This window comes from Scyliorhinus torazame, chromosome 12 (genome assembly GCF_047496885.1).
Source record: "Scyliorhinus torazame isolate Kashiwa2021f chromosome 12, sScyTor2.1, whole genome shotgun sequence".
Lineage (NCBI taxonomy): Eukaryota > Metazoa > Chordata > Chondrichthyes > Carcharhiniformes > Scyliorhinidae > Scyliorhinus > Scyliorhinus torazame.
Window position 1 is genome coordinate 88,157,432 of NC_092718.1, and position 13,124 is coordinate 88,170,555.

The window sequence follows — 13,124 nt, forward strand, 5'->3', positions numbered from 1 at the left end:
CCACATTCCGGCGCCTGTTCGGGGAGGCCGGTACGGGAATTGAACCCGTACTTGTTCTGCATTACAAGCCAGCTTTTGAGCCCACTGTGCTGAAGTTGAACAATCCGCGCGCAGGCCGTGCTTTTTCAAATGAAAATTGCATAGATTTTCCTGACTTTTAGGGAGGGGTTCGTTTGCAGTAGCGGCTTAATGAGCTGAAGATAATTTCTTCAGTGTGTCTGCCAACAAGGTATACGTCGCAGGTGAGTGGTCACTGGAGTGCTGCCATTCTGCCAACAGGAAGTGCTGTTTCGACCATTCAACCACGCCATCTTGTGGCATAAAGGGTGGAACTGCATGAGTAAAAGTGCTATTCATTTGGCAAATTAAAAATTAAGGTGGCCGTCCCTTTAATCCATTATGACAGGGAAATAAGGCCATTTATTACTATCATAAGAGAAAACAAAGAACAATAAAATCCTTACATGACAGAAATGTTGAAACAGTAAAAGAACACTATAATTATTCATAGAATGAAAATCAGCACAATTTATGTATCCCAGAATATCCACTTCTTGTGAAAGTGCAAATTGCATGATTAGAATCCACAACGAGAATTAAATCGAGCTAATTAATTTAGGAAGTGCATAAATAACCTTGCTTATAGGGTCCATTCAAAGAGACAGTCATTAAGCAGCATTACCTCTGCACTGGAGAGTTCTGCAAATTGGCCAATCCCAGGAGATGATGGAACTTCGACTCACAGAACACAACTTGCGGCTCAGATTTTTATTCAAATTGTAGGCTGGGAGCTCTGGAAGCGCGTCAAGGGTCCACGGGGACTGTGTCAATATTTTACAAAGGGTCCCCGGGGAGTGTGCCAATATTTGCAGAGGGTCCCCGGGGAGTGTGTCAATATTTGCAGAGGGCCCCCGGGGACTGTTCCAATATTTGCAGAAGGTCCCCGGGGAGTGTGTCAATATTTGCAGAGGGACCCGGGGACTGTGTCCATATTTGCAGAGGGTCCCCGGGGAGTGTGTCAATATTTGCAGAGGGACCCGGGGACTGTGTCCATATTTGCAGAGGGTCCCCGGGGAGTGTGTCAATATTTGCAGAGGGACCCGGGGACTGTGTCCATATTTGCAGAGGGTCCCCGGGGAGTGTGTCAATATTTGCATGCTGTCCCGAGTAGTTTAGCAATATTTGGAGGGCGTCCCCAGGAGTGTACAGCAATTCAGGGAGGTACTTTTAAGGTGTTTAATGTCCTGAAGGGAGTGTAGTATTTTGTGTCAGCGAAAATGGGACACTGTTCTAGTCCACAATGCCGCCATCTGGTGGCCTCTGCTTTGAATGACAGATGGATTTCCGCCCCCAACTCTTGTGTTCCCAATTCCCATTTATCATTCTCCTCACGGACTGAAAAAAAAATCTTCAAATGATTCCTTATTCCATTTATGGATTGAAAGAAAACAACAGCGCAGCTCTCCTCCCACCCCCTCTGCCGGCACATTTCACAGGAAAACGACACTTCAGCCACGATAAAATAAAATGTAATTCAGCAATTCTTAAAATGAATGAATTCCCCGGCTGAGATGCAAAAGCAATTAAGAGATGAAAAATGTTTCGTTCTTTGGTATGACCAGGCTTCCCCCTTCCCTCACCCACTTTCCTCTTCAAAGGACTCATCCCTGCAAAGAAAAAACGTATTTTAAAAAAATATTATCCAACGTCTTTTAGAATTACAAAACAGTTACAGCCATTGAGGTCATCATTCCAGTACTAGCTCTCTGCAAGAGCAACTCACCTATTCCCACACACCCACCTTTCCCCCTGTACAGCTTTTTCTCCAGTTAGAGAGATCCGATTCAGTTTTGAAATCTTCGATCGAGCCTGCCTTCCGTCTTACTGTCAATATGTTCCCGATCCTGCCCATTCGCTGTCTGTGAATGGTTCCCCTTGTGTCGCCATTGATTCTTTTGTCAATTGCCTCCAATCTGTGTTCCCTCTGAACAGCGATCCTTCGCCCAATGGAAACAGTTTTCCCCTGTCCACTACGTCCAGATATCTTCCCCCACCCCGAGCTCGTGAGTCACCTGGAAACTCCCATTCATATTTCTCAATTATGTCTCTTCATACCATTTGCCTCTTTCTCTCTATCTCCCTCGCCATCTGTCCCTCCCCAACCCTCCCCCATCTTTATCTCCTCCAACAGCCTAACCGGGTACATGATTTCCCTGCATCTTTACCTTGGAGGCCAGGCAAGGGAGAATACAAATAAAAGATGAAAAATTCCTGGTACCTACCTAGTTAGTGATTTACATCACCAGAGGGACAGAGTCGGCGACAGTATATGGGAGGGACGAGGCACTCCCTTTCCAGATTGGAGCATTGCAGTTCTTCTCATCCCTGTGGACAGCGGGAAACAACAAGGAAAAAGGTGAGTCGCAGAGAAACAGAACACAAGCTGGATCCAAAAGGCCGCACAAAACAGGCAATTGGGGGGGCGCTGCTAGCGAATCATAGCCCCCAACACCCCATATATTCCTGAGAGGTCTCTGAGTGACCTCTTCCTGAACCAGCACAGTGTCCAAGTACACCACCCATCCACCCCCCCCCCCCCCCGCATCCACCACCACCACCACCCTCCCATCCACCACCACCACCAACCCCCCATCCACCACCAACACCCCATCCACCACCACCCCCCATCCACCACCACCACCACCCCCCATCCACCACCACCACCCCCCATCCACCACCACCACCCCCCATCCACCACCACCACCACCCTCCCATCCACCACCACCACCCCCCCCCGCATCCACCACCACCACCCCCCCCGCATCCACCACCACCACCCCCCCGCATCCACCACCACCACCACCCTCCCATCCACCACCACCACCAACCCCCCATCCACCACCACCACCCCCCCCGCATCCACCACCACCACCCCCCCATCCACCACCACCACCAACACCCCATCCACCACCACCACCCCCCCCGCATCCACCACCACCACCCTCCCATCCACCACCACCACCACCACCACCCTCCCATCCACCACCACCACCACCCACCAACACCCCCCATCCACCCCCATCCCCCCACCCAACACCCCCCCCGCCCACCACCACCCCCCCGCCCAACACCACCACCCCGCCCATCACCAGCCCCTCCGCCCACCACCGCCCTGTCCCCCCACCACCCCCCGCCCACCACCACCCCCCCGCCCACCACCACCACCACCCCCCGCCCATCACCAGCCCCTCTGCCCACCACCAACCCCCCTGCCCACCACCCCCCACCCATCACCCCCACCCACACCACCCCGCCCATTACCAGCCCCCCCGCCCACCAACTCACCCCCGCCCACCACCACCCCTCCTGCCCACCAACCCACCGCACCACCACCCCATCGCACCACCACCCCCACCAACCCCCTGCCCATCATCACCACACACCCCCATCCACCACACCCCCGTGCACCACCCCCTCCCGCCCCACACCCTCTGCACCACCGCCCCCTCCCTGACCCCACCCCCCCCACCACCACCCCCTTCCTGACCCCACCCTCCACCCCCCCACCCACCTCCACCCCTCCCCTGCCCCCAGCGCACCACACCCTCTGCACCCCCCACCCCCCGCACCCCCCCACCACCACCAGACTTGCATTTGTGTGGCACCTGTCATGACCATGAGATGACTCAACCACTCCCCAGCCAGAAAGGCATTTGTTTTCAAAATGAGGTCACTGCTGTAATGTCAGGAAATGCAGAAGTCAATTTGTGCAGGTTTCCACATACGGCGATTTCATAATCACCCAAATCAGCTGCTTTTGTGATGTTGACTGAGCGGTTTTAATATTAACCCCATGACACCAGGGAGAAATGTCAGCTCCTCCAGCCCTCCATAACCCTGTAACCTTCTCCAGCCCTACACCCCTCCCTATCTCTGTAACCTCCTCCAGCACCACCACCCTCCCGATCTCTGTAACCTCCTCCAGCCACTACAATCCTCCCTATCTCTGTCATCTCCTTCAGTCGCTACAACCCTATCTCTGTAACTTCCTCCAGCCCCTTCCGTCCTGCATATCTCGGTAACCTCCTCCAGCCCTACAACCCTCCCAATCTCTGTAACCTCCTCCAGCCCCTACAACCCATCCAATCTCTGTAATCGTCTGCAGTCCCCACAATACTCCCTATCTCTGTAACCTCCTCTAGCCCCCACAACCCACCCTATCTCTGCATCACCCTCGAGTCCCTACAACCCTCCATGATCTTTGCGCACCTCCAATTCCAGTCTCTCATAACTGAGGGAGCGCTGCATTGTCAGAGGGTTAGTAAGGAGGGAGTGCTGCACTGTAAGATGGTCAGTACTGAGGGAGCTCCGCTGCATTGTTGGAATGTCAGTACTGAGGGAGTGTCGCACTGCCAGAGGGTCAGTACTGAGGGAGAGTCGCACTGCCAGAGGGTCAGTACTGAGGGAGAGTTGCACTGTCGGCAGGTCAGTACTGAGGGAGTGCCGCACTGTCAGAGGGTCAGTACTGAGGGAGATCCGCTGCATTGTTGGAATGTCAGTACTGAGGGAGTGTCGCACTGCCAGAGGGTCAGTACTGAGGGAGTGTCGCACTGCCAGAGGATCAGTACTGAGGGAGAGTTGCAACATCAGAGGTTACATGTTTCAGATAAGACATTAAATCATGTCCCGTCTGCTCTCTCAGGTGGGTAAAATATCCCCCGGTCACTATTTGAAAGGAGAGCGGGGGAGAGGGAGTTCTTCCCGGTGTCCTGGGGCTATATTTATCTCTCATCCAACATCACTGAGAAAAACAGACAATGTGGATCAAGCTCACATTTCTGTTTGTCGGACCCTGCTGCGCACCAATTAGTTGCTGCGTTTCCTACACTTCAACAGTGACCTCACTTCCAAGGAGGATGGTTGGCTGTGAAATGCTCTGAGATGTCCCGGTCAGGAAAGACGCTGGAGAAATGTAAGTTATAGTGGTTGTTGCACTCACAGAAGTTGTGACCCCTTCAGGTTCCGCTTCTTGGCTTTGCACTTGCAAAAGATGATACCGAGAATTACGAGGAACAGGACACCAGCCGGTATGGCAATTGCCAAAATCAGGTTCATCTCACTCAGCTGCAGTGAACTCAGTGGTTCTGAAGGAGGAGAAAGCGAGGGAGTGGGAGAGGGAGAGAAAGACAGAGATGTGATTCAGCAAAGTGTCATGGATAGACAGCAGTAACTTGGACTAGCCACACAAATATTGTCGCTGCAGAGCAGGTCAGAAGCTCTGTCCCCTGCTGCGAGTAACTCACCTCCTGACTCCTCACAGCCTGTCCACCATCTCTACAATGCACAACGGCAGCATGCTGGCACAGTGGTTAGCATTGCTGCTTCACAACCCCAGGGCCCCGGGTTCAAGTCCAGCCATGGGTGACTGTCTTGTGTGGAGTCTGCACGTTCTCCCCGTGTCTGCGCGGGTTTCCTCCGGGTGCTCCGGTTTCCTCCCACAGTCCAAAGATGTGCAGGTTAGGTGGATTGGCCTTGCTAAATTACCCCTTAATATCCAAAGATTAGGTTAGGTGGAGTTACAGAGATCAAGCAGGGATTGGGCTTACGTAGGGTGCTCTTTCAGAGGATCGCTGCAGACTCTTTTTAAAAAAAAATAATTTTATTAAAGTTTTCAAAAAATATCAACAAAATGTAAAAGGAACCCAATAGAATTAAATACAAAACAAAATAAAACAACCCAATGCCCCCCTCCCCCCTATACATAAATAATAAATTAACACCCGCCAAAACACAAAGCAAACATAGCAAATATATACACTCCCTCAGATCCCCCTGTATAGACAAACAAAAATAAAATAGAACCCCCCCTCGGGTTGCTGCTGCCACTGACCAATGTCTACCGTTCTGCCAGGAAGTCTAAGAACGGTTGCCACCGCCTGAAAAACCCTTGCACCGATCCCCTTAAGGCAAATTTCACCCTCTCCAATTTAATAAACCCCGCCATATCGTTGATCCAGGCTTCCACGCTTGGGGGCCTCGCATCCTTCCACTGAAGAAGAATCCTTCGCCGGGCTACCAGGGATGCAAAGGCCAGCATACTGGCCTCTTTCGCCTCCTGCACTCCCGGCTCCTCTGCAACCCCAAATATTGCGAACCCCCAGCCCGGTTTGACCCTGGATCCTACTACCCTCGACACCGTCCTCGCTTCTACGCCCTTCCAAAATTCCTCCAGCGTTGGGCATGCCCAGAACATATGGGTGTGGTTTGCTGGGCTCCCTGAGCACCTAACGCACCTGTCCTCACCCCCCATAAAATGGCTCATCCTTGTCCCGGTCATGTGTGCCCTGTGCAGCACCTTAAACTGTATGAGGCTGAGCCTCACGCACGAAGAGGAAGAGTTCACCCTCCCTCGGGCATCTGCCCACGTCCCCTCTTCGATCTCCTCCCTCAACTCCTCCTCCCACTTACCTTTCAGCTTCTCCACCGAGGCCTCCTCCTCCTCCTGCATCACCTGGTATGTTGCTGAGATCTTCCCCTCTCCAACCCACACCCCCGAGAGCACCCTGTCCTGTACTGTGCGTGGCGGCAGCGGGAATTCCACCACTTGCCGCCTGGCAAACGCCCTTACCTGTAAGTACCTAAAGGTGTTTCCCGGGGGGGAGCCTGTACTTCTCCTCCAGCTCACCCAGGCTCGCGAACTTCCCATCCACAAACAGGTCCCCCAACCTTCTCATCCCTGCCCTGTGCCACCCCTAAAACTATCCATCTATTCTCCCTGGGACAAACCGGTGGTTCCCTCGTATTGGGGTCCACACCAAGGCCCCCACTTCCCCCCTGTGCCGCCTCCATTGCCCCAAATTTTGAAGGTAGCCGCCATCACCAGGCTCGTGGTATGAGGTACTGGAGGGAGTGGCAGCGGCGCCGTTGCAAGCACCTCCACACTCGTACCCACACAATACGCCGTCTCCAGCCTCTTCCATGCAGCCCCCTCCCCCTCCATCACCCACTTGCGCACCATCGTCGCATTGGCAGCCCAGTAGTACCCACAGAGGTTGGGCAGCGTCAGCCCCCCCCCCCCATCCCATCTCTGCTCCAGGAACACCCTTCTCACCCTCGGAGTCCCTCGCGCCCACACAAACCCCGTTATGCTCCTGTTGACCCGCCTAAAGAAGGCCTTCGGGCTAAGAATGGGGAGGCACTGGAACAGGGCCAAAAACCTTTGACTGACTGCACCCTATCCGCCAGGGACAGCGGCAACGCGTCCCACCTCTTAAACTCCTCCTCCATTTGCTCCACCAGCCTCGTGAAATTAAGTCTATGCAGGGCCCCCCAGCTCCTGGCCACCTGGACCCCCAAATACCTGAAGCTTCTCTCCGCCTTTTTTAGTGGGAGCTCGCCAATCCCCCTCTCCTGGTCCCCTGGGTGAACCACGAGCAACTCGCTCTTCCCCATGTTGAGCTTGTACCTGAGAAATCCCCGAATTCCCTGAGGATCCTCATTACCTCCGGCATTCCCCCCATCGGGTCCGCCACATATAGCAGCAAGTCGTCCGCATAGAGCGACACCCTATGCTCCTTTCCCCCCCCGCACCAATCCCCTCCAGTTCCTCGACTCCCTCAGTGCCATAGCCAGGGGTTCAATCGCCAGTGCGAAGAGCAGGGGGGACAGAGGACACGCCTGCCTCGTCCCTCGATGCAACCGAAAGTACTCAAGACCTCCTCTTGTTCGTGGCCACACTCGCCATCGGGACCTCGTGCAACAGCCTAACCCACCTGACGAACCCCTCCCCAAACCTCTTCAGCACCTCCCACCCTATTGAAGGCCATCTCAGCGTCCATCGCTGCCACTATCTCCTCTTCCCCCTCCCTTGCCGGCATCATAATAACGTTCAGGAGCCTCCGCACATTCGGGTTCAGCTGCGTCTCCTTCATGAACCCAGTCTGGTCTTCATGGATGACCTGCGGCACCCAATCCTCAATTCTCGTGGCTCAGACCTTCGCCAGCACCTTGGCACCTACATTTAACAACGAAATCGGCCTTTAAGACCCACACTGCAGGGGATCCTTGTCCCACTTCAGGATCAAGGAGATCAGTGCCCGGGACATCGTCGGGGCCAAAGCCCCCCCCCCCCTTGCCTCATTGAAGGTCCTAACCAGCAATGGGCCCAACAGGTCCACATATTTTTTGTAAAATTCAACCGGGAAACCGTCCGGCCCCGGTGCCTTCCCCACCTGCATGCTCCCTATCCCTTTGGCCAGCTCCACCAGCCCAATCGGGGCCCCTAATCCCGCCACCAGTCCCTCCTCCAACATCAGGAACCTCAGTTGTCCATAAAACAGCCCATCCCTCCCTCCTCCAGTGGGGGCTCAGACCGATACAGTTCCTGGATCGCTACAGACTCGATGTGCCGAATGGCCTCCTTCTGCATTGTAGGGATTCTATGATTCTGTGAAGTCAGGAGTGTAATGGAATACTCTCCACTTGCCTGGATGTGTGCAGCTCCAACAACACTTAAAAAGCTTGACACCTGGGCAGCACGGTGAAGCAGTGGTTAGCACTGCTGCTCATGGCGCCGAGGTGCCAGGTTCAATCCTGGCCCTGGGTCACTGTCCCATGTTTGTGTGGGTTTTGCCCCCACAAGCCAAAGATGTGCAGAGTAGGTGGATTGGCCACACTAAATTGCCCCTTAATTGGAAAAAATTAATTGGGTAGTCTAAATTTAGTTTAAAAAAGCTTGACACCATCCAGGACAAAGCAGCCCTGCTTGATTTCTCGCCCTTCCACAGACATTCACTCCCTCCACCATCGACGCACAGCGGCAGCCGTATGTACCATCTACAAGATGCACTGCAGGAACTTCAGATCCAGCAGAGGGCAGTAGAGCAGAGCTGCTGATTGGCTGTTGCAGGAAACATTTGCATCCGTGCATTGTGATCACTGCATCCAAAAGGTGGTTTGTGGAGGAGCTGTTGTCAAGTGACAGTTAAACCCCAAACACTTCTTCAGTGATTCCCTCCCTACCCCCTCCTCTAACCAAAAAAAAAAGACAATCACTGTAAGGATCCCAGCCGAGTAAAGATCAGGAGGGAGACTCGAGGGCAGGTAGAAGTAGAAAGAAGTTGAACCGTGACGTCACAGCCTGCAGGTAAGTGATTGGCTGTGACTGGTAAGTAGTTTTTCTTTTCCCTGAGGTGTTATCGTGTGGGGCGCAGTGGTTGCTGAGTGAGTGCTTGCTGAGAAGGGGAGTAAATTTTTTTTTAAAAATTTACTGTTGGGGGTGTAAAAATGGCAGGAGATCCCAGACCCGTGTTATGCTCCTCTTGCTCAATGTGGGAGTTCAGGGACACGGCCGATGCTCCTGACTCCTTCATGTGCGGGAAGTGTGTCCAGCTGCAGCTCGTTAGACCGCATGACGGCTCTGGAGCTGCGGATGGACTCACTTTGGAGCATCCGCGATGCTGAGGAGGTCGTGGATAGCACGTTCAGTGAGTTGTTCACACCGCAGATTAGGATTGGTAAGGTAGACAGGGAATGGGTGACCAAAAGGCAGTGAAAGAGCAGGAAGGCAGTGCAGGTGTCCCCTGCGGTCATCTCCCTCCAAAACAGGGATACAGTTTTGGATATTGTTGGGGGAGATGACTCACCAGGGGCAGTAGTAGCCAGGCTCATGGCACCGTGGCTGGCTCTGCTGCACAGAAGGGCGGAAAAAAGACTGGCAGGGCTATAGTCATAGGGGGTTCAATCGTAAGGGGAGTAGACAGGCGTTTCTGTGGTTGAAAACGAGACTCCCGAATGGTATGTTGCCACCCGGGTGCATGGGTCAGGGATGTCTCAGATCAGCTGCAGGACATACTGAAGGGGGAGGGTGAACAGCCAGTTGTCGTGGTGCATATAGGCACCAACGATATAGGTAAAACATGGGATGAGGTCCTACAATCAGAATTTAGGGAGTTAGGAGATAAGTTAAAAAGTAGGACCTCAAAGGTAGTAATCTGAGGATTGCTACCAGTGCCACGAGACAATCAAAGTAGAAATTCAAGAATAGTCAGAATGAATACGTGGCTTGAGAGATGGTGCAGGAGGGAGGGGTTCAGATTTTTGTGAAATTGGACCCGGTTCTGGGGGTGGTAGGACCATTACAAATCGGATGGTCTACACCTGGGCAGGACTGGAACCAATGTCCTAGGGGGTGCTTTTGCTAACACTGTTGGGGAGGTTTTAAACTAATGTGGTCGGGGGATGGGAACCAGATTAGGAAGTTAGAGGTCAGTAAAGAGGCAGCAACTAAAGCCAGTAAGGTACTAGATAATAAACTCAATGTGACTAAGGGGAAGAGAAGACAGGGAAGAGATGATGAACGCAAAGGGACAGGTGGTCTGAGGTGCATTTGTTTCAATGCGAGAAGTGTAGCAGATAAGGCAGATGAACTTAAGGCTTGGATTAGTACCTGGGAATATGATGTTATTGGTATTACTGAGACTTGGTTGAGGGAAGGGCAAGACTGGCAACTAAATATCCCAGGGTATAGATGCTTCAGGAGGGATAGAGAGGGAGGTAAAAGGGGTGGAGGAGTTGCATTACTGGTCAGAGATTATATCACAGCTGTGATTAAGGAGGGCACGATGGATGATTCGAGCACTGAGGCAATATGGGTAGAGCTAGGAAATAGGAAGGGTGCAGTAACATTGTTGGGACTTTACTACAGGCCTCCCAAAAGCAAGCGTGAAGTAGAGGTACAAATATGTAGACAGATTATAGAAAAATGTAGGAGCAATAGAGTGGTCGTGATGGGAGATTTTAACTTCCCCAACATTGAATGGGACTCATGTAGTGTTGGAGGCGTAGATGGAGCAGAATTTGTAAGGAGCATCCAGGAGAGGATTTTTTGGAGCAGTATGTAAATAGTCCAACTCGGGAAGGGGCCACACTGGACCTGGTATTGGGGAATGATCCCGGCTAGGTGGTTGAAGTTTCAGTCGGTGATTACTTTGGGAATAGCGATCACAATTCCGTCAGTTTTAGAATACTCATGGACAAAGACGAGAGTGGTCCTAAAGGAAGAGTGCTAAATTGGGGAAAGGCCAAGTAACAAAATTCGGCAGGAGATAGGGAATGTGGATTGGGAGCAGCTGTTTAAGGGTAAATCCACATTTGAAATGTAGGAGTCTTTGAAGGAAAGGTTAATTAGAGTGCAGGACAGACATGTCCTGTGAAAATGAGGGACAGAAACGGCAAGATTATGGAACCATGGATGACGGGTGGAATTGTGAGACTAGCTAAGATGAAAAAGGAAGCATACATAAGATCTAGGCGACTTAAAACTGATGAAGCTTTGGAGGAATATCGGGAAAGTAGGACAAATCTCAAACGCGCAATAAAGAGGGCTAAAAGGGGTCATGAAATATCTTTGGCTCACAGAGTTAAGGAAAATCCCAAAGCCTTTTATTCGTACATAAGGAGCAAGAGGGTAACTAGAGAAATGATTGGCCCACTCAAAGACAAAAGAGGGAATTTATGCGTGGAGTCAGAGGAAATTCTTAATGAGTACTTTGCATCGGTATTCACCAAGGAAAGGGACATGACGGATGCTGAGGCTAGGGATGGATGTTTAAATACTCTAGGTCAAGTCAGCATAAGGAAGGGGGAAGTTTTGGGTATTCTTAAAGGCATTAAGGTGGACAAGTCCCCAGGTCCGGATGGGATCTATCCCAGGTTACTGAGGGAAGCGAGGGACGAAATAGCTGTGGCCTTAACAGGTATCTTTGCAGTATCCTTGAGCACGGGTGAGGTCCCGGAGGACTAGAGAATTGCGAATGTTGTCCCTTTGTTTAAGAAGGGTAGCAGGGATAATCCAGGGAATTATAGACCTGTGATCTTGACGTCAGTGGTAGGCAAACTGTTGGAGAAGATACTGAGGGATAGGATCTATTCACATTTGGAAGAAAATAGATTTATCAGTGATAGGCAGCATGGTTTTGTGCATGGAAGGTCATGTCTTACAAACCTAATAGAATTCTTTGAGGACGTGACAAAGTTAATTGATGAGGGAAGGGCTGTAGATGTCATATACATGGACTTCAGTAAGGCATTTGATAAAGTTTCCCATGGCAGGTTGATGGAAAAAGTGAAGTCGTATGGGGTTCAGGGTGCACTAGCTAGATGGATAAAGAACTGGCTGGGCAACAGGAGACAGAGAGTAGTGGTGGAAGGGAGTGTCTCAAAATGGAGAAAGGTGACTAGTGGAGTTCCACAGGGATCCGTGCTCAGACCACTGTTGTTTGTGATATACAGAAATGATATGGACGAAGGTATAGGTGGTCTGATTAGCAAGTTTGCAGATGATACTAAGATTGGTGGAGTTGCAGATAGCAAGGAGGACTGTCAGAGAATACAGCAAAATATAGATAGATTGGAGAGTTGGGCAGAGAAATGGCAGATGGAGTTCAATCCAGGCAAATGCAAGGTGATGCATTTTGGAAAATCTAATTCAAGAGCGGACTATACGGTCAATGGAAGGGTCCTGGGGAAAATTGATGTCCAGAGAGATCTGGGAGTTCAGGTCCATTGTACCCTGAAGGTGGCAACGCAGGTCGATAGAGTGGGCAAGAAGGCATACAGCATGCTTGCCTTCATCGGACGGGGTATTGAGTACAAGAGTCGGCAGGTCATGTTACAATTGTATAGGACTTTGGTTAGGCCACATTTGGAATACTGCGTGCAGTTCTGGTCGCCACATTACCAGAAGGATGTGGATGCTTTAGAGAGGGTGCAGAGGAGGTTCACCAGGACGTTGCCTGGTATGGAGGGTGCTAGCTTTGAAGAAAGGTTGAGTAGATTAGGATTGTTTTCGTTGGAAAGACGGAGGTTGAGGGGGGACCTGATTGAGGTCTACAAAATTATTTGAGGTATGGACAGGGTGGATAGCAACAAGCTTTTTCCAAGAGTGGGGGTGTCAATTACAAGGGGTCACAATTTCAAGGTGAGAGGGGGAAAGTTTAAGGGAGATGTGCGTGAAAAGTTTTTTACGCAGAGGGTGGTGGGTGCCTGGAACACCTTGCCAGCGGAGGTGGTACAGGCGGGCACGATAGCATCATTTAAGATGCATCTAGATAGATATATGAACG

At 51.6% G+C, this 13,124-nt stretch overlaps 1 protein-coding gene across 1 annotated transcript in view; it reads right to left on the reverse strand.

Moving 5' to 3' along the window:
• Window positions 1–1,513: 1,513 nt before the first annotated feature.
• Window positions 1,514–13,124, reverse strand: part of LOC140386542 (cell surface glycoprotein MUC18) — a 37,642-nt gene continuing 26,031 nt past the window's right edge. Inside the window, exons 6-8 of the mRNA XM_072468962.1 lie at window positions 5,000–5,144; window positions 2,283–2,385; window positions 1,514–1,667 (exon numbers count right to left, since the gene is read on the reverse strand). Coding sequence (XP_072325063.1) covers window positions 2,295–2,385; window positions 5,000–5,144 — 236 coding nt within the window. The 3' untranslated portion in view covers window positions 1,514–1,667; window positions 2,283–2,294. The remainder of the gene's footprint in view (window positions 1,668–2,282; window positions 2,386–4,999; window positions 5,145–13,124) is intronic.